The following is a 22,646-nucleotide window of genomic DNA, read 5'->3' on the forward strand; positions in this document are numbered from 1 at the left end:
GGATATCAAAGATATTCAAATGAGAAAAAGTTCATGCAAAGATTAGTGAGAAACTGTGCCTCCATCACTCCCTCATAAAAATAAAAAGAGGGCAAGAATCTACCATGATGACTTAGTAGACATTCTCTTTGAGATAAAAGCTCTCCTCTATTTTCACACATGCTGCTTAAAGGTTGTGTATACCCAAGGGGTCCCATACCACCTTAGCCTCCGCAGCCCCTAATGTTGCCCTGTTGGTCACACATACTATATACACCCTCAGCCTAGGTCAGTTTCCTTTTTATAAACTCATATAGCATTTGTTAACTTTTCCACTTGTAACTCTTTTCCTGCTAATATTCACCTTCCCGAGTAAAATACAAACTCCATGAAATCACAATTCTTGGTTTGAAAACTCTGGTATCTTGAAGGCCCACAATGGTGAAGTCCAGCAGGAAGACACCCAGCACTGGGGCCGTATGTATTCTGTCCTCTCCTGCCATGTGTGCATTCATACCATTTCCCAGGAGCTTACTCTATAAAAGGTCCTGAGCTTACAAAGGTGGGCAAGAAAAAGTCACTGTGGCAAGAGATAGCTACCTCTCAAAGTTCCCTGTTTTCTTAAGTACACAGCAAGATTACACATCCAAGTCTTCCTTTCAGTTAGGTATGACCCTGCGACTAAGTCCTCTCACAGGAAATATGAATCTAAGTGACGCATGTGTTGCAGCCTTGCTAAAACCTCTCAGCAATGTTCCTCTATCTCTTACTCCTTCTGACTGATGGGGATGAAAATGATCACCGCCACTTTAGCAGTCACATGTTAAACAGCAAAGCCTCCCTTGACCTTGAGGCCCAGAAAAACCACGGAAAAACCTGCATGGAGCACAGCCACCTTACCTGCCCTGGACAATGTGAATCAGCTATACAATTTGGGGGTCTGTTAGCACAGCATGGACCATCATAATACAGTTATCAATCTCAAGAAGCCGAAATGCTCTAAGAAAGAATTCCTATTATTATGAAATATGTTTCAATGAGCATTCCAGACTACAGCAAAGCAGGGGGTTAAATTTGTAATTCAGTGTTGTTGGCTTGAAAGCTGCAAGTTTTGCTGCAGGCAAGGATGAATAACCCAAGTCCTCTAGGCAGACACAGCATGACAGTCCTCTCTCTGTATAGGCAAATAAGCATTCTGAGCCACTATCTCTGAGGGAGGACCTTGGTGGCATGCAAGTTAAGTAACTGTCTTCTTACTACACACACCCCCCGCCACCGTCTTACAAAGGACAAACATCAAATCTCCATTGTTTCAGTCTCTGAGGGTGTTTCAAGGACCCACCTTCCCTCCTTGATGCTTTCCACTAAAGTGGTAGGGAGTGTTAGGTGTAGAAGGGAGTTTTCTGAAAGCCCCAAAGACAAGGTCAATCCAGTGTCTTGGAGGAGTAGCATCCCATACCATCTGGCTACCCCAAGACCTCAGGATAGAGGGAGACCCCAGAGGTTTCTAAAGGCACCACACTGGCTGGAGAGGCCTTGGATCTTTGGATCCAGCCTTGGTTTTGTGTACTTTCCAGAGCAACTAAAGGGCACGGGGTCTGAGTTTCACCAAGTCAGGAAGGGAGAAAGAGAAGGAATGAATGAACAGACTAGATGGAGGATGGACACAAAGGAAAATTTTTTTAACAAATTAATATTTTTTGCTGCCTAGGTAAATGGCTTTTGTGAAAATACTTGTATGAAAAGCAATACACCATTTGTTTTTACTTATTAATCACGATCATTAGGTTTTGATGCAAATGGGAATTTACAATAAAATGCAACAAATAGGATCAAGAATTATGTACAATATTGTGATCAAGTGATTTGTGATTCAGGCAACGTACTACTTGAAACGCATATCTGGATTTCTCATTCCAATTGCTGCAGACGCTACTTGAGGAGGCAGAGAATACAGAAAGAAACATAATTAAGTTCATTAGGCTAAGACTAATACAAAGAATATACATAACCTATTTATGATGCATTGCATTACAAGTAAGCAATGTTTTTAGTAAAAAAGTTGCATCTCCACAAAGAAGCTGTCTAATAACAAATATGAATAAACTACTTCAGAAATGCATCAAAGTTTTATGAGTCACACATATACAGTGTCACAGTCTACATAAAGCTTTACTGAGAATGAGCCATCTGAAGGCCATGTCCCGGGCTGAAGTGATCAAAAGCCTTTCAACTGAAGCTCCTCCTTCCAGAAAAGCTGTTCAAAAAGTTGCCCCATCAGGTTCACCAGGCTTAGTGACTTCACATTTGGCTTTTGAAGACAAGCTAAAATCTCCTCCAGAGAATCAAAACGTAGGACTGAGGTAAAGAGATATTACATAAGGAAGAACTTTTCTGTTGGCATATGAGACTAACATGAATACTTTCGATAATGTTGGTACATCTGACAAGATATGTCAACCACGCATTTATAATACTGACAGAATTAATACTGCCAACACCAAGAAGAAGGACACAGCCTATCATTAGGAGCAAGAGCACCAGCCTCCCTCTTCTCTCTCTCACTTCATACCAAAGATTTTATGCTGAAATCTCATGTTTACCTTATGTTTTCCAAGTTCTTTAAAATTTATTTTTCTCTGGACTCTTCAATGTTTCCATCCTGTAAAACAACATACCAGCTCTACTACTGATGCACTTGTTAACAAAACGTCACATGGTAAGTATTTGCCTTAAAAATGACTTTCATCATCTATCTCAAAGGTGCTTTTACAGGAGGCAGGTTCTGTACACATACATATTTCCAAATCATATCAGAATATCACAGTTGTCAACAAGGAATTTTGGCCATAAAAAGTAAACTTGTGGCTTTTTCCACTATCGAAAGCCAACCCAGCTGAAGCTTATCTATTTTCTACGACAGTGGTTATGTTGAATGTATAAAGAGGTCCGTGATTAACAGGCAGGGATTCTATGCACAAGATGAGCTTGTAAGCATGTGCCCACGCAGTGCCAGGCCCTGTCCCTCATCCCATCCAATAGCTATACTTCAAAGGGAAAGAAAGATGTGGATTGCCTATACGTTGCTTTAATATGGGATCGCTGAGCAGGCTGGGTTGGTTTAGCAGATCTAGCAAGAGATAAATAATAAGAGAAACCAACATAAAGGTAATCAGAAGTTTCAAACTTTCCTTCTAATCAATGAAAACATACCCTGCTCTGTGACTAAATAACTGATATTGCAATAGAGGGAAGCATGATTTTATTTTTTTTTTAGATTTTAAAAATCAAAATCATGTTTCCATATACTCAAGTTCTGCATCAAATATATTATCTATAGAAAAAATCCACAATGTCTTATTGAATTGTTCATATAATTTTAAGTTTAAATTATTTTAGGTTGACTTTCCTCCTTTAGTTTATATTAAGTATTCAAAACAAACCTAAAGTCTTAAGTGGAAATACATTAGTTATGTACTTATCAGGCCATCTGGCAAAAAAAAATCCATCTTTGGCATGATGTTAAAAAAGGGAAAATCAGGAAAAATCGTTCCCACAGATAAATATTTAAAGTTTTAAAGGGTTCTCTTCTCCAGGATGTTTTTTTTTCCTCGCCCTTCAGTCTTTTTAAAAGTATTCCTGAGAAAGAAAATACATTTTCTGCCGGGCACAGTGGCTCACACCTGTAATCCAAACATTTTGGGAGGCCGAGGCAGGAGGATAACCTGAGGTCAGGAGTTCAAGACTAGTCTGACCAACATGACAAAACCCCATCTCTACTAAAAGTACAAAAATTAGCCAGGCATGGCTGCACATGCCTGTAATCCCAGCTACTTTGGAGGCTGAGCCAGGAGAATTGCTTGAACTAGGGAAGAGGAGGTTGCAGCAAGCTGAGATTGGGCCATTGCAGCCTGGGCGGCAAGAGCGAAAATCCATCTAAAAAAAAAAAAAAATTGTCCTATTATATAATTAGATATAGATCAAATATCCCTTGTCCAAAATGTGTGGGACCAGAAGTCTTTCAAATTTTTCTGGATTTGGGGATTTTTGTATGTATGAGAGATATCTTGGGAGTAAGACCCACATCTAAACACAAAATCCTATTATGTTTTACACAGACCTTATACAACATAGCTTGAAGGTAATTATATACAATATTTTTAATAATCTTGTGCCTGGAACAAAGTTTTGATTGCACTGCGACCTGTCAAATAAGGTCAGGTTTAAAATTTTCCACTTCTGACATAATGTTGGAACTCAAAAAGTTCAAGATTTTGGAGCATTTGGAGTTTTGGATTGGTGGATCAGGAATGTTCAACCTGTACTATTTGGGGTCTGGTTGGAAATTAGCTTTACATTTATAAAAGCCAGGGTAGACTGTATTTCTGCCTTCCCTCCCCTCCCCTCTAGTCAAATACTCCACTAAAAAAACTGAATATTTCAGTTTGAGTGGGAGGCATTATATAGAAAAGCCAAACTATAAAACCATTCTTATTCCATAATACCTGTGAACCTGAGTTTACTGTTCTTTGGAAACTCTGTTTCAGCTGATTATTATAAGAGAAAGAAATCCAGTGACAGGAGGACAGGCAGGCCCAGCTCTGCTCTGATCCAGAAAAGATTCCTGGTGTCAGGGAGATGGAACTGCCACCATCAGAACCATGGCACTTTGGGTGAAGATGTGTCAGCGACCAAAGGGGCAGGAAATGGGCAGTGACTAAAGGGGCAGGAAATGGGCAGTGACTAAGGGGGCAGGAAATGGGCAGGACATTGCAAGTTTCTCCAAGCCCATCAGCTGGGTGATAGCCTCAATCTTGAAGCTGCACCACTGTCTGAAAAGCACAATTACTGGTGACTCTTAAACTTTACCATACTAGGGAAGGAGACTGTCAAGTAATTGAATTGGAAAGATGAAAAGTAATCATCTCCAAAAATTGATGCTGTCAGAAAAATAACCTCCTTTGTGCAAGTCTGCAACACCTTCATTCAGCCACAGGAGGGCAGGGAGTTTCAGAACCTCCCCGACCAGTGAGCCCTGTGCTCGCAGTTAATACAAGGAAAGGGTTATCTAAACAGCCAGAGAGAAATATACCGCATGTTCCTTTTTAAATGCAACAGAAACTTTCAGAGTTTCATAAACCTGTACTCATTATGCTGTCTGGATCCAAGGGGCATAGAATCAACTTTAGGCATCGTTCATATGCTTGGAGTCTAATTTCAGGAATTTATTCTAACACAAAAATCAGGTAAGAGAAAAATAAATGGACAGATTTTTTTTAAAAGAAATTAGGCTCCCTGGGTACTTACAGTAGATTGAGTATTGAGAGATTTGCAAAGATATAATTCTTTGGAAGATTAAAGAAGACGGAAACGAAATCAAATCTTTCACTTTCAGATACTGAAGTTCATTAATTCTTTCACCAAAAGCACAACACTGGAGGAAAACCAGAAGTGGCTTTTTAGTTATTATTAAAGTAGTTCAAGACCCAGGGAACCCCTTGAGATGAAAACAAAACAAAACAGTATTTAACTTTTCTTCACAAGACCACCTTGTACTAGCAAGACTTAGAGGATTCTGGCTTGAAAAAGAATATTGTTAAGGAAACTCAAAAAAATATAAACATTATATTTTGGCCAAACAATTTTTTTTAATGTCTTGTAAAATCCTTACTTCCCTTTGAATCTCTGATGGCTACAATATTTCATTTGAGATGTTTGGTGGTCATGGCTTCATGGGTTATGGTTACTGATTACCTAAACCCATAGGTCAGAATAAGCAACACAGTACATGTAAACCTGGTTGCTATCCGTGTCCTCTAACCAAGAGATAATTGTGAAGAGTGTGGAGAGCCTGAACCCCCATGGTGGAAAAGTTGGAAAAATTAAAGGTAAGAAATAAAACATGACACAGGAGAGTCAGAGGGCTGCAATGACTTCTGAGCTCCTTTCTATACCGAAGGCCTTCTCAACTGCTAATTGTAAAAGAGTGTTCATGCACTGTAGTGCCTGATGTTTCTTGCAATTTGACAAAAACAAATCCTTTACACAAGAAAAGGAAGTAAGGCTTCTACGCTACACTTTGAGGATGCTCAGGATCCAAGGCTCCTGCTTTGCTTTATTTCTCTCGGCCTGCAGCCTTGTCTGTAGAAGGTGCTATTTAGGGCTGGAAGTAGCCTCCTCTGGTCAAGACTTTCTCACCACCAAGTAAATGAACTTGTTCCCATCCCAGCCCCCAAACAGATCCCAACACTACGTTTGTTTTTCTATATCCTGATTGTCACACCTGACTCTTCTTAGTATAAGTGAGGCTTACTGCCATGAGACCAAATGACTAGAGAGCATCTTTTAAGAGAGAAGCTTGCTCATTCGGGAGAAATTAAGGATTTGGTTCAAACTGCAGGCCAGAGGGAAGCTGACATTGTTTTGGTCTGTATTCTTGAAAACACATCATTAAATCTACAGTCCCTTATCAGCATGCTGACTTTTACGCTGCCTCAAGGAGTCTTCCACCACCTCTGTGTCAGCTGGGCAGGGCTGCTCAGAGATGGCTTCTTCAGTCTCCTCAGGCTCTAGTTCCTCCTGGGTCGCACTGTCCTCTCCTGGAGGCCCCTGGTCATTGGCCTCACTTCTGTCTTCATCCACACCAGCAGCCAGGTTGTCCTCCTCCTCTTCTTCCTCGGCTTCATCCTCATCGCCAAGGTCCTCTTTCTCTTCCTCATCATCTACAAGGCTGTCTTTGTTTTCTTCTTCATTTGAATCATCTTTGTCGTCCTCTGCATCCTGCAACTGTCCAGCCCTATGAGCCTCCTCTGACCTCTGATTCTGCTCTGTGGAGGGAAGAAAGAGGAATATCCTCTGAATAAACAACTGTAATTTAGTAATCAAATGAGTATGTTTAGCTGTGAAATAAAAACAGAGGGAACGTGACAGTTTTTTCTATCTTGAAGCTATGGTCACACAGGATAGATTCTCTGGTTGGCATCCTAGTCTCATTTAGGGCTTCTCCATCTGTCTCTAGAGATTTCATGGACCATAATGACTTCAGCAGGGCATGTGGGCAGCAAGAGCAAAGTATCCTTTACGCTCTGTATTTTGTGTCTTGTAGAAGGCTCAGTGACCCTATTGGTCATGGTGATTGGTTCGGAAATGTGAAAAGCTGAGCCACTCAAAGGACTCCCCAGGAGTTCTGGGCCAGACTCAAGAGGAAAAGTCTCTCCTTCTTCAGGGATTTTTAAACAGAGAAAACGAGCACGGACTGTCAACTTCTCTTATGAATAAGCCACATAGAAAGAAAAACCTAACATCACTTGGGCTGTGCTTGAAGCTAGAACATCGCTGGGCTTTTCAGTTATGTGAGCTAATAAATTCAGATTTTTTTCCCTAAACTGCTTGATATTGGGTTTCTATTATTATTATTTTTTAATCAGTGTGGCACAGGAACTATTTAATCATTAAAGTAATTTCCGGTATGGAGCCTCCTTGCTTACTGTCCCAGGAAGGGTGGGTGGGTGGGTCGGCCAGGGCTTTGATTCATGGCATGGCTTAGTGGGCACCAACAGATGCTTGAAGGACCCCACCCCCACCCCAGGACAGCAACAGAGCCAAGGCTTGGGTGGAGCTGTTAATTTCAGGGAGAGCGCAGGGGAGGGGGCTCAGTCTTTCTTGGCAGTGGCTTTTCACATGGCAGCCAGGGCATTGCTCAGCTCCTCCCGCTTCCTCTTGGTGCAGATGTGTGTCCCTACCCTTTTCTTGATGAACTTGAGGGCCCATTTGTCCTTGGAGACCTTCAGTAACTCCATGGCGTGCCACTCGTACGGGGCAAAGCGACACACCTCCCGGATCATGTCCTGCATGAACTTGGTGTGTTTGGTCAGATGCCCGCGGCAGCGGCTGTGCCTGGGCTTGCTCACGTTCTTGGTTACCTTGTGGCCCTTGTTAAGGCCCATGGCCATGGGATAGCGAAGAGCCATGGCTGCTACTCTCCAATGGCGACCGTGGTGGAAGGGCCGACGCCACAAGGAACTATTTTCTAATTATCAATGAAAGTCTCAAAACCTCAAAAACTTCAAGAACTAAAAAGAAACACGAGCTTAAACTCCTACATAAAATTCAACAATTACAAAGCCTTGTGAACATCTTTATGCAGTCTCAAAAATAGTCTGGAATAAAAACATGCAAATCCAGGACCCCGTGGCCTCAGAAGCAGTGTGGAGCAGTGCAAGGATTTGGGAAGCCTGCTTTTAAAGGACTTAGGAAAGTTAGTGGCAGAGAGCAGACTCAATATATACTAAATTACCCTTCTTCACTTCTAGTTCTAGTTAAAGGAAAATATGACACTGATTAATGAAGAGCACACACTTAAAAAGAAAAAGCATTTACCAAAATTAAATATTTCCTAATTTAAGAGAAGGAGAAAAATAATTTTTGTTTAAATCTACCTAGAAAACATATTTTAAGAAATTTGGTAGTGATAATTTGGCAACCTAGCAAATCAGAGAAAAAACCCACTATGTGCACAAAAGGGCACATCACAGAATTCCCAAAACACTCTATGTCACCAGAGCTTATCATACTTACCAGAATGCTCAGATAAATGCCTTGGAAATGGCACATAGAAACATTCTGATATTACCACCAAGACCTGGAGGGGGAAAAAGTGATTTTACAGTGAAGAGATAGGACATTTATTACCAAAGGGACTCAAAATTAGGCCTTGCTTCTACAATCAGATATTCTTAGACTATTAATTAGCAGGTAGTCAAAAGTCTTCACAAGAGACAAGGATATAATTAAGAATTTCCTAGTTTTCAAATGTGACATAATACAGGAAAATACTAATTTAGAACAGTGGTCACAAAGTCAAAAGTCTACAGAGAACCCACTATAAATAGATGAATCAAGCAGGTATAAGAAGATAGACACTATGAACCAAGTCTTTTTAAATACATATTCTGGACAACCAAACCACTCTATATATACGCTGCCCTTCACCAGTGGGTAACCCCTGAATGAGTGGAAGAACATTTCAGATCCAGAGAAAGCCCTGAACAATAAACTGAGGAGACCCAGGAGGTGGGGCAATGAGATACAGGAAGGCTTGGTGGGTTGGAGAACAATAAACTCTAAGGCATTAAATCAATTTGAACAACAAAGAGAAAAAGCATTCCATCTGAACCGATTCAGGTTTGAAAACCTTACATATTAAAGTGAGAGTTATATGTTTACTGGCTATTCCAGGACATAATTTTTTTTCTGACTTTTCTTTTTTTATTTATAATTGACACAAAGTAACTATATATACTGACGGGGTACAATGTGATGTTTGAATGCATGTATACATAGCATAATGATCAAATCAGGGTAATTACCATATCCCTCACCTTAATTTATCCTATTCTTCTATTCTGGAAAATGGTATACCCAACAATTTTATCTCAGGTTTTGTCTATCTAACTTACTCACTTAATTTTGACTGAGTTGGTGAAGTTACCAAAAAAAAAAAAAAACTTTAGATCCTAGCTTCCCAACAGGAATGTCATCCCTTAAGGAGTCTGGGCCATTCAGAGTCAGCCTCAGGCAGCTTTGTCCCTCAGTACCATCCCTTTACACTGGCATCTACATAAATATTCTCCATGTGGCCAAGATATGTCAACAACTGAGAAACGATTCTCTATCATCCTAGAAGTTAACAAAAATGTCACTCTGGAATAGATGATTTAAAATGGGATAAGAATGCAGATGTTTCAAATTATATAACTCTCACAAAAAGAAGCTGAAAAGTACGTAAGAAATTAAAGGTTACTAAAGGCAAACATTCTAGCTGTTGTGTGTTTACACTTTACAGTTACAGAAAAGGCGTTCTGTTTGTTTGTGTGTGTATGTATGTATTGTTTTTATTTTTATTAATTTATTTTTTTGGGAGATAGGGTCTACCTCTGTCACCCAGGCTGGAGTACAGTGGCAATATCACAGCTCACCGCAGCCTTGAACTCCTGGGCTCGAGTGATCCTCAGCCTCCTGAGTAGCTGGGACTACAGGTGTGTGCCACTATGCCAGGTTAATTTCTGTATTTTTTTCTAGAGACAGTGTTTTACTATGTTACCCAGGCTGGTCTCAAACTCCTAGGCTTAAATGATCCATCTGCCTCAGCCTCCCAGAGTGCCAGGATTACAGGCCTGACCCACTATGAACAACCTAAAATAGGCACTTTGAACACAGATATGTGTTTATTTTTTGGAAACTTATTAACAATAAATGTATGAATCTTTTTAAATTTAGGATTCTTATGCTTTGAAATTATTTTATTAAATGAAGTCATTTTCCCAACTTCTTATTAAGAAAGGACAGTCTATCTCACTTAATCAGTTGAACAGGCTAGAATCAACTCTCTCCTTTCTTCAGGCCAAGGCTCCAATAACCCTTCTGCACTAATTATTTGAATCTAGGCTCCCAAAAGAATCTAAGGCATAGGCAGGCAGGCCCGACTCAATTTCATGAACTTAAAGTCAACATCAAAATAATATTCTAAACCTCTAAGCATTAAGCATTTTCACTAGATTTCCAACAGGTTCACATACAACCTACATTCCGTATAACTCCATAATTGATTCTCCTGGGACCTCATTCTGTTCCCCCTACAAGAACCTCACCCTATGTAGCCCCAAAATACACTGCTAGAAAAATCTAGCAACTAGACAACAGATGGGAGAAGCACAATGACATTCTATTTATAACCAGTGTCGATTCTCTTTAGACCCGGGCAATGGGGACATGTTAATTAGCAAAAAGATTAATGCAACAGAACAGAACATACCCAGGACCTATTGAAGGACACATACAGGTATCTAAGTAAGTCTCATTCCCACCCCTGAAGTTAACATCAGGAGCCGAGTCTTAAAGATAAGCCATGATTTGAATTAGGTATGTTCATGGAAAAGTCAAATCGAGCCTCATTGGCTCCTTGGGGGTGGTTATGACTTACAATAAGTCAATTGTTAACATTTTAAGCTTATTTTAAAAAGGAACTTGCTAAACAAACAAAATTCATTATAAAATATTAGGATAGACTTTAAGATAATCTTACCTTAGAGTCTGTTCTCTTACATAAATTTTCAGTAATCATCAATTATTCCCATTATAGTGTATAGGAACTATGTGATTAGTATACATTATAAAGGTTTTAAAAACTTTTTGGCTTAATTAGGGTTTAAAATGAAATCAAACTAATCAAGATTAGGGTAGTTAAGAGAAAGAAAAAATAACAAAGAATACAACATGCTAAACATTTATAGTTGGCTATACAGTTAGATAAATAAATTTATTATTCAACTCTTGCCTGAAACACTGGGGAGAAAATGCACAGATATATACTGGGCACTGATTTTCATGCCCAAAAAATAACTGTGTTGTTTAAACTACATTATCTTACAAACTCTATCTCAGGAAAACCAGAGTGTATGCATGAATAAGCAGCTGGTCAGGATTAGCTCAATTGGAGGATAAAAAAAAAACAAAAATGTTACATCTACCCAAGGAACAAATTCAAAACACTGGCCTTATCACTCCAGTGTTCTAATTAAGTGGGCCATATGTGAAACCACAGCTGACTTTGTTGTCTTAGAAACTATCAATTCAAATAGGGTCTCTCTTTTATTTGTATCACTGTCTATACTCTAGGCAGTGACTCCAAAATATTTAAGGAATAGGATTGGGGATAAGAATTTAATAAATTTTCAATTATATCTCACATTACCATTGAAAGCAGTCTCAAACAAGCAAATGCTATTTAACTACTTAGATTACATAAAACACTATATTTTATGTGCTTTTTCTTTCTTGGCTGCCTTTTAGTTGTACATGAAATCCATTTTACCTTAAAGACAGAAAAAAGTTTGTTATTATCTCTTACCAGACCCATGAAAAGGCCAAAAACCAAGGTGGCTACGACGAAAAAGATGTAAGAACACCAAGCAGGAATTCCAAGGGTCACTGTGAAATAGTTGTGAAGATGCTGTAATTAGAAAGAAAAAAGCATTTATTTTTAAGAGAACCAAAAATATTTGAATCTCCTTCTCTAGCTGGTGTTTCTACATCCATAGATTCCCACAAAGGTTTACCTATCTAAATGATTCTTAGAGAACACATCAATTTTATAATATTGGAAAACTGAGAGTAAAAAGATCATTACTAAAAAAGTTATACTTGCTTAGAGTTCATAATCTGGATAGAATTCTGGTAGGATCATTTTGACAGTCCTTTCTTCCATCATGATGGATGCTTTTGGCCCTCCTCCCCTAATAATTATATACATCTCAATGTTTACTTATAATAGGGCATTCATAAAAAAATTAAACTTTTTCAGCCTTTATTGACTTTTCAGTAAAACTAAATTCTACTTACAGAACATCAACCATTTAAAATGGTTCCATACCTCTTTTTTCTAATCAGACTCTCATTGCTCTATATCTATGCATCCTTTCAAAGTTTAGTAATTTACCAGAAAACATATAATGTAACAGTAGACAGAAGAAACAGTTTTTTTCTGGTTAATTTATTATGAGCAAATTAGATTTCAGCAACCTTTGAATAGTGTACATTCCTTCATGCTCACTGTTCCCTAAGATTATTTGATGACAAATACTTTAAAAAGGAGTGAAGGGACATAATCATAGCTAGAAATTACTTACATGCTAAATCATACAGAGATTAACAGATATGAACTTGCTATTTTAAAGTCAAAGCCTACTTAGATGTAGACTTGTGGAAGCCATGCTTCCTCACAATGATTTGGTCATTTGTTTAAGATCCTGACAGCTTCAAAAATGGCCATTAACTAAAATTCAAGCAATTACTGGGCACAGGATGAAATGGCTCCAAATATCATCAGCAAGCAGAGGTAATGACAATGACTTGCCTAGAACCAGTAAGGTTGATGAAAATGAGTCCAAGTTTCTATTTTAATTTCATATTTCTCAAATTTGAAATCACTCCCATTGGTTTCTTAGTTTACGTTAATGTAATTAAATAACATATTTTATTCTGGCTTAATTTGGAATGATAAATAAAGAAAAATGCTTGTTATCTAGCATAACCTGAAATATCTCTCTACAATTTCTTATTCAGCAAAAGAGATAGAGCTAAAGACTCATCAAGTATTTTAAACACTGACACGTGGAATCAAAGTGTTCAATCAGTATTTGTTGAATAAGGAAAAGATGCATCAAATACCTGAACTATTCATAGGAATGCAAACACACTCTCAATTTGTAAAGCTGGCATCTGTCCTCTGTTGATGTCACTGGCCATCAGTGTGTGTTTAGCCAGGACAATTGTTTATTAAGAGTAACTTAGTATTTTACAACTCAGCAAGCAAAGGGTGTATTTGAGATATCAAAACATCGTTTCATTCAAACTCTTTTCAATGGAGGTTTTAAAATTTATTGTACAGTTTCCTACTTTAGAAAATATTATGTATTCAACTTATGCTTTTCTCAGGGACTCAGTACCATCATCAGGATTAAACTCTGAAATATACCAATGCATTAGAAAATGGTAAAAGTCAATCTGCCTTTGTGCCAACCCATGAATGTATTTTAGAACATGCTTTATAAGTAGCTGCTGATTTATCTTACTTGTATGGTCAGGACAAATAATGTGCAATTTTTAAGTCCTTGTGTGCTGTATCTTATGCCCTGTCTGCAAAATAAATGATAAATGCAACTCTCAAGAAACTTTCTAAATTATTTTTTAATTTCATTAAACCATTTGCTTTTGAGGCATTGCATTCTGACTCAAACACTTAGTACTTTCAAGAAATCCGCTTATTTTAATAAGCTGCACTTTAATTTGCTTGTATCAACTTCCTCTGTAAAGGGATTTGAGTTTCTTGGAGAAACTCTGCCATCTTCTGGTCTTTTGGGTCATTATTACTAAAGATTCATTAATCACGTTGTACCTTCACATCTACAGACATAAATCTTTATCTGTTTCCTTTGTCTGAGTCTACAATGGCTTTAAAACCCCTCATAAGTGTTAGGTACCATGTCCTTGAAGTTTTGCTTTATATATATTTCCAAAGGAATAGCTTATTAAATCAAATCCAATTCAGTTTTAGATTATTGTGTTTCTGTTTTTTTAATTACCAAAGTGACAGTTTTCACTTAATGGAAAATACTGATCCTTGTTCAATATTATATGTGCTTACCTCAAGGAAATATCCCATGCTCTTCACTGAAAATGCACAAAAATGTTACCTGATGGGCATGATACCTTATACTATTGTACTAGATGAATAAGAAAGTATCTTATTCTGTTCACTGAAAATGCACTAAAATTCTGATGGGCGTGATACCTTATATTGTCACAGTGCATGATTAAGTTAGAGCTAACTTTTGGCTACATATGTATTTGAGTGAGAAGACAAAACAAAACATCATTACAACAGAATAAATGAGAAGAGCATTCTAATCAGTGGTCAGATAGACTTAGGGAAGACAGGTAGGCCAAGGCCTCCATGCATCTGAGGTAGAGCCTTCCCTCCTCAGAAAGGCAAAGCACTCCCTCTGAAAGCCTAAACTACTGCAGGTTGAATTAAATCCTGCTCAGTCATCCAGCCCAGTGTTACAGAGTCTCATTCAAACCTGGAGTGGCCCTGAAGGACAGACAGCCTTTGGATTTAGAGTTCACCTGTGTCATCGGATATATTCTGAGGAGCTCTGGAACAAGTCCTTTATCTCTTTCAGACACATATCAGAATCCCCAAAATATCTTCCCTGGAAGAAGGCAGCTAGGAAAGACTCTTCAATGATGGCCAAGGGTTCACTTCTTTCATGCTTCAGCTCACAGCACTTGTAACAAAACATAGCCTGAAGCCTCTCGTAGGATCTTTGGGAGGTACCTTATAGATGTGCACCACTAGCTCACTGTAACATTCTACAAAACATTCTAAACATTTTTATATGAGAAAAAAAAAAAACATTGAGAAGAGGCATGCTATGTAAATCACAGAAGAATGTTTTCAAGTAAAATATACTTTATTATTCTCTAGTCTAAATGTTCATGGCTTTTAATTCTGATAATCAGATACTTTAAATAAAGCCTTAAGTCCTCTGTCATGTTGTTATAATAAAAAGGGAAGGTAGCATCCAATGCACAGATTGTCCTCCCAAGGATGTAGCACATCTTATTTTAGCTAAAATTCGCCATATGCCTACATCCTCTCAAAACAACAGTAACATTTAGGAGAGGGAAGTTACATCCTGTATTACCTCCGTGAAGAGCAGAGATTCACCAAATCCAATAAAATAATGCTTTAAATACAGTTAAATGCTAAACCTAGTTAGCAAAAGTATATACAGGTTGAGAATCCCTTATCCCAAATGCTTGGGACTGGACATGCTTCAGATTTCTGGTTTTATCAGATTTTTACATTACACTTACCAGTTGAGCATCACAAATCCAAAAACCTGAAATTCAAGATGCTTCAGTGAGCATTTCCTTTAATTGTCATGTTGGTGCTCAGTTTCAGATTCTGGAGCGTCTTGGATTTTGAATTTTTGGATTTGGGGATGCTCAACCTATATGCTGAGTGACTACAGCAGAACCCTATCTTAAGCCTGCTATCAGCATTGGCTAAAAATTTAACAAAAGTATTCCATGTTGCCTATAAAGAGAAGGGAAAAGTAAAATAATAAAGACAATGATGATTAATAAGTATAACTAACAAAAAGCAATAATCAAGCACATAACTAGGTACCAGATTCTGCACTAAGCACTCAAAGGGTTCTAGGAACAAGTCCATGGCAGGAAAAAAAAAAAAAAAAAGATTCAGGGACCTACACACAAGGTGGGAAACAATGATGTGTTTCTGGAAGAGAAGGATAGTGCCTCTCTGTAGCACTGTAGCCAACTGTGAAAGGAGGGAAGACAAGACTGGACGGTCTCTCTCCACACATGTGCCACGGACACAAAACCAAAGGACTTCTAATCCTATTTGATTTGTCAGTGATGCTTCCTGAAGTTCAATCTTCTGCACATTGCTTTCATGATATCCACCTCGCTTTGTACCATCCATTAGAGTATTAACATTTTTTACTTACTCACTTTAAGTTGTATACAAATTTAAAGAAATTTTATATTGCTACTATAATACAAAATCAAAATCAATTTTGTCCTTTGAAGACGTCAACTTTCTGAGAAACTCCTCTAACTGTCCCATCTCCCAGGCCTCAGTGACTCCATCTGTATGCGAGATGGGTAAAATGTCGAGACTATCCACGAGGATAGATATTATAGCTAATGTGGTAATTACTTGTGAGTTTATATAAAAATTAAAATAGGCAGGTGAATGCTATCATGACTGAATTAAAAAGACAATTTAAATTTAGCGATGGAAATAACACTGGAGATCATCTCCTCGGGTCCACATTGTGGTACAAATGACATATGGAGGATCCCTGAGATTCAGGGTAACAGCAGGAAGCTCACAGGAATTGCCTCATAATACTATTCAAGGGATTTTCTCACCTCCAGGGTTTACTCAAGCAAGAACACAGGGGAGTTTGGTATAAAATTAAGAAGGTCAAATGCAAACCAAAGCACCTCCCGAGTTGATAGGAATTCGGCCATGTAAGTAAGTGTCTCATCACCAGGGGATCCCAGAGTCTTGAGGAACAGCTTTTATCTCCAGAATGTCAGACTGAGCAAGCTGGCTTTACTTCAAAGGCAGAAAGAAACTCAAGCCTCCTAAGAAATCAATAGAGTTCAGTAGGCTCTGATTTTCTGCATAGATCTCTGATCTTCTAGATATTTTCTAATCACTAGTTCAATAGGCGCTGATCTTCTAAATACATTGTTTTTATTTTCTCATTACAGAAAAAATAGAAGTTATAGAAAAAAGGTTTTTAAAAATTGTTCTTAATTCCAATATCAAGAAAACTGTTGATTTCTCTCTAGGCATTTTCCTATATACATACAAAAACTCCAATAAACATCACAATATACTGTTTTATCTTCCCTATATAAATACTTAAATCTAATCAGCTGCCTATCCAGGGAAGACTGTTGCTGAGAAAAGACTGATTTCTATCTGTACATGTATCCAGATATTTCAATAGGATAAAGAGACTATGGATAGGCATAAACAATCTTGTCTCACTGGCATTAGCCATTCTACATCTTTCCTTCTTCCATCTTTTTAATCTTTCTCTGAGACTTTATACTTTTTTGGTTCCACTTTCCAACCCCATCTCTGTCTCACTATGTACAGTGTTTCTTCTGTTCATTATTAACATATTTGCAGTGCAGTTTCATATGATCTAGACGTGAGTTAAAAGACAATTAAGTTTGCCACAATTATACATTCAACATTGATTTGAGGAACTCCAGCTAAAGAAAGAGTCAGCTGAATGAGCTAACTGAGCAGGCAGGGCAGTCAACTGGGAGGACTGACTAAGTGGCTCTCTAAGGACAGCAAGGCAAGACCATAAGTGGAGGTGGAAGTGGGAACCAGAGACCTGATGCATAGCCTAAAGGACTGGGTCTCTTTAGGTCAGAGATTATATGCCTTGTAAATAAGAGGATAAGAGCCAAATTCTAGAAATACAAGTGGCAAGAGGCCTACCTAGAGGTTTGATAAAAGGATGGGGACTTACTTCTATTACCAAAGTTGGCAAGAGGCTTGGGGAGGCTACATGTTGATATGGAGGGTACTATCAGATTTCACAAATTATTAAGGCAATGTATACACACACACAGGGAGATCAAAATAATCTAATACCGTGCCATTTGCGCTCTTTTATGTACAAATCTCTTCCATTCCCCTACACACACACACACACACACACACACACACACTGACACACACTCTCTCTCCTCTCTCTCTCTCTCTCTCTCTCTCACATCGGGATAAATGTTTTTGTGATCCCAATAAATAAAAATGGATTAAATTCATCAGTTAGAATAATTATTTATTGTTATCTACTTTTTATAAGATTTACTTAAAACGTAATAAAAAGGTTGAAAATGAAAAAATTATTCCATGCAAATGCTTATAAAAAAAGATAAAACATGGTATTAATACTAGATAAAACTATTTTAGAATTATAAAATTGTATAATTGTACATTTTACATTCTACATTTTACAATTATAAAATGTAATTATTTGTGTGCCAAATTTTAATTTATTTTATAAAATTTTCATTTTTGGTTCCTTTCAGAAATATATCTGGAAAGAAATTATAAATATACATTTATACAACATATATATTCTACTTCTCAACCGTTAAGAACATATTCATTAGTTATTCAGACATGGATCAAATTCTATTCTCCAAATGGCTCTTTCTCTCCAGTTTAATGCATCCACAGAGTACATCTGTGTTTCCCATAGTTGGGCACTGTGTGTACAAAGATAAAACATCCACTCCTGGCCTTGACACACTCTAAGTGTTACACATTGTAATCATCTGCATGACATAATGAAAAATTCTGGCCGGGCGCAGTGGCTCAAGCCTGTAATCCCAGCACTTTGGGAGGCCGAGGCGGGTGGATCACGAGGTCAAGAGATCGAGACCATCCTGGTCAACATGGTGAAACCCCGTCTCTACTAAAATTACAAAAAATTAGCTGGGCATGGTGGCGTGTGCCTGTAATCCCAGCTACTCGGGAGGCTGAGGCAGGAGAATTGCCTGAACCCAGGAGGCGGAGGTTGCGGTGAGCCGAGATCGCGCCATCGCACTCCAGCCTGGGTAACAAGAGCGAGACTCCATCTCAAAAAAAAAAGAAAAAAAGAAAAACTGTAACTCCTTATTTAAACTCTTGTTTATCTAGGCTACAAATGACAAGCTATATGAGGTCAGAGTATGTATCTTCCCTGCTACTGTCTTTAAAAGTAAAACTTCTCTTTTACAATCAATGAAGGCCATAATCAGCTTCCATCTAAGCTCTTCTTAATGTGCAGAACACATTCTATTGTTCTGCACTTATCATAGATTTGGTGCTAAAATTTCAGTCAGTGCTGCCTAACAACCATCCATTACAATTCTTCTGTTGAATTAGATAGTATAATGCTACACGGCTCAGACAGCTAGCAGGCTACATGATTTTGTCAATCTTTAATATCGACATACTGCAAAAGGCAGAATCTTTTCAATTCCCAGTGTGCAATTCATAATTCTCAGCCCTCGATTTAAGTTCTCACCAATGTTAAGAAAGCAGCAAAAGGAAACCACATGAAACTAAAACTATCTGGAGAGCAGGAAATATTAGTTACTGTTTATTGTGATAAACAAATGTCAAAAAAGTTAAATTTTAACCTGAAAGACTGAAACCAAGTCTTTAATTAGCCTCTGTTGTAAAAAAAATAAACAACCAAAAAAACCCCATAGGTATTCTACCTCACAAGGCAGAATATAAATATAACTGAGAAAGTGGAAAACAAAAGGTTTTTCTCAAATGTCTTTCAACATATATGAATGTGTATGAGACACAGAAAAAGAGTCTTCACAAACTCTTTGAATATTACCTTCCAAACACGGCACCATAACCTACAATCATAGCATAGAAAAGACATACATAGAGAGACTCACTTCTGAGATTTTTTGAAATATTTTGAGCTATATTTAATTCTACAGCAGTTCTGTTAAATCTGGTTGGACTTAGTCCTCCCCTACAGAGAAGGAGAGTAAGAGGTAATGGGCATATTCAAGATTGTATAATATTTCAACAATTCAACCTGAAACACAGTTCTAACCCGCTGAAATGACTCAGAGAAATTATACAATCGCATATAGTAGGGGTCTACTACTTAAAGGCCAGACTGTAAATATTTCGGGCTTGTGAGCCACAACTCTGTGTGTCTCTGTCACAACTATTTACTCTACCATTGTAGCATGAAAGCAGTCACAGACAATAGGTAAGGAATAAATGTATCTGTGTTCCAGTAAAACTTTATTTACAAAACAGGCAGCCTATCCAGAGGCTAGAGTTTGCTAATCCCTGACACACATAACTACTTTCAGGCTTAGATAATCTTTCCTATGTAGGGAGATATGCCAATGCGAATTTAAGACAAAATAAAATCACATAAGCCCTTTTGCTTGGATCAAAGACTCCATCACTGATCTAAGAAAATAAGACTTTGACACAGATTATGCCCTTCTACATAAAGACATTACCACTGGGAAGCCCACATGAGAGTAGCTGCATGGCTTAAGAAAAAAAGTGAAATTATAAATTTACTTATAAATATTTATTTTCCTATTGCTTAAAAGCTGTATTTTTATTCTTAACAACATCTCTGCAAATATAAATGTTTTATTTAAGATGACTTACCCATATTTTGCCAGAGATGCTAAAAAGACCAGCCATTCCAGACATCCTTAAAAAAATAAAGAGAAGAAACATTGATCACATATACTATTAAGAAAACAAACAAACAAACAAACAAAATGAAAATCAGGTCAAGAGGACTGGTCCTTTCCCCTCCACTTCTTGCTACATATTTTCCCCTCTCCCAGATCCGTAACTGGTCTTATAGAGCTTAGATTCAGTGGCTATCATTTGAATCACTCTGCTGCAAATCTATTCCAGTTCCTTAGCCCTTTCTCCTTTCTGTACTACCTGCAAAAATCTCAACCCTGAGCAGCTGAATGTCTCTGGGGAAAAAACATCACATAACCAGCTGACGGTTCTTTCTTCTCATAGTCCCAAACCTAAGTGGACACTAATACTGTCCAGAATTTTCTAGGCTCTCACTAAGATAATAGCTCATTTCCTTTTCCTTTTCTTCAAAACGTACACATTTTCCCATCCCCATGTACTCTCGGCTAACAAGCACTCCTCCAAGCTCTCCTCCTATGTCACTGTGAAATCAGAAGCCAATGTGATCTCTCCTACTTTCCCATTACCAGATCTGAGCCTGGTGTCCAGCTGCAGCCACCTTCTCTTGTTATGACAGGGAAAGTCTAACCGTCCTATCACAGTCAGATCCTATCCCTTCTGTCTTATTACGACTTGGCTTTCTCTCATTTTTCCCTCCTGCACGAGCAACTTCTCTCTCTCTCCTAGAATAGTCTCATTGGCATATAAACATGCTCTACTCTCTTCTAACTTTTTTTTTAACATATATACTTTAAGTTCTGGTATCCCTGAACCTCATAGGGCCCTCCAGCTTCGTAGATAAATTTCTCCAGGGTACTCTACACATGCTGTGTCTTCTTCTTTACTGTATCTTTAATCCATTCAAATCTGGCTTCCACCGTCACCACTACAGGAACACTGATTGTCAAAGCCATGATGACCTCACCATGCTTCATTCACTGTCCATGTCTCCGACTTGACCTCCCTCCTCCTCTTAGTAACATGGGCCACAAGAGGCTACGCCCTTCTTCTTGAACACTTTCATTTGGTTTCTGGAAAATGGCAGAGCCTGGTTTACATGATGTCTCTCTGGTACTCATTTCCAGTTTCCTTTTGCTGACTTCTCAACACAGGTTCTTAATTTGGGGGTGGCCCACGACTCACCTCCAAGTACTCTTCTCTTTTTCCTTCTTTCTAGGTGTTCCCCTCACTTCAAAACTGCGGGCAGGTTTTGTCTTTGTTTTCCTGAATTCTTCTAGGGACCCATCTCCATGCACCTGATATGGTTTGAATCTGTATCCCCACCCAAATCTCATGTTCAATTGTAACCCCTAGAGTTGGAGGTGGGGTCTGGTGGAAAGAGACTGGCTCATGGGGGAGGTTTCTCACGAACAGTTTAGCACCATCCTCTTGGTGCTGTTCTCTTGATAGTGAGTGAGCTCTCATGAGATTCGGTTGTTTAACAGTGTGTGGTACCCCCCACCCTTCTCTCTTGCTCCTACTCTGGCCATGTGATGTATGTGCTTCCCTTTCGCCTTCCACCATGATTGTAAGTTTCCTGAAGCCTCCCCAGAAGCCAAGCAGATGCCAGCATCATCCTTCCTGTACAGCCTGCAGAACCATGAGCCAATTAAACATCTTTTCTTTATGAATTACCCAGTCTCAGGTATTCCTTTATAGCAATGCAAGAATGGACGAATACAGCAGCCAGTGTGACAGTTCTTTGAAGTCTGCATCTCAAACTCAAGTTTTATACAGAATTCTTAATTTTCTCTTGCCCAAAGCATTAACTAGTATCAAGATCCATCATGTACTCAAACCAGAAACTTGTAAGCTTTTACTTATGAATCCTTCTCCTTCACCTTGGCCAAGCCTGCCTTCAAAGCATATGTTAAATACACTCAGTCTCTCCATTCCCATATCCCCACTGCCACCACCTGACACAAGCTACCACTCCAAGGCTGGACTCGCTTCATCCCTTCTTGCCCACACCAATCTCCTCTCCTAAGAGTCACCTTCTCCTTGCATGTATGATAACTTCCAACTTCTTTCCTGTGGCCACGGGCCCTGTGTGATAGGGCTTCAGCCTGTTTCTCTTACTCAGCTCATCCTACGCTCCCTTTCACTATGCTTGACCCTGGTCACCATTCTGCTCCGTAAGTATACCAAGCTCTTTTCCAAACAGGGGCTTATGCCTATGCCACACCCATTCCTGGGAATACTCTTCCCTCTGCTCTTTACCTAGGCTAGTTCCTTCTAGCCTTCAGATCTCACCTAGAGACCTCCCTTCAGGGAAATGTCTCCTACT

At 38.6% G+C, this 22,646-nt stretch overlaps 1 protein-coding gene and 1 pseudogene across 1 annotated transcript in view; both read right to left on the reverse strand.

Annotated features, from left to right (window-relative positions):
* Positions 1–1,718: 1,718 nt before the first annotated feature.
* The window catches only part of TMX4 (thioredoxin related transmembrane protein 4), a 44,101-nt gene continuing 23,173 nt past the window's right edge, over positions 1,719–22,646 (reverse strand). The window contains exons 5-8 of the mRNA XM_002747347.7: positions 20,312–20,357; positions 11,888–11,989; positions 8,557–8,620; positions 1,719–6,806 (exon numbers count right to left, since the gene is read on the reverse strand). Of these exons, the coding sequence (XP_002747393.3) occupies positions 6,436–6,806; positions 8,557–8,620; positions 11,888–11,989; positions 20,312–20,357 (583 nt within the window). The 3' untranslated portion in view covers positions 1,719–6,435. The remainder of the gene's footprint in view (positions 6,807–8,556; positions 8,621–11,887; positions 11,990–20,311; positions 20,358–22,646) is intronic.
* Positions 6,731–8,621, reverse strand: LOC103792824 (large ribosomal subunit protein eL36 pseudogene; annotated as a pseudogene).

This window comes from Callithrix jacchus, chromosome 5 (assembly GCF_049354715.1).
Source record: "Callithrix jacchus isolate 240 chromosome 5, calJac240_pri, whole genome shotgun sequence".
Taxonomy (NCBI): Eukaryota; Metazoa; Chordata; class Mammalia; order Primates; family Cebidae; genus Callithrix; species Callithrix jacchus.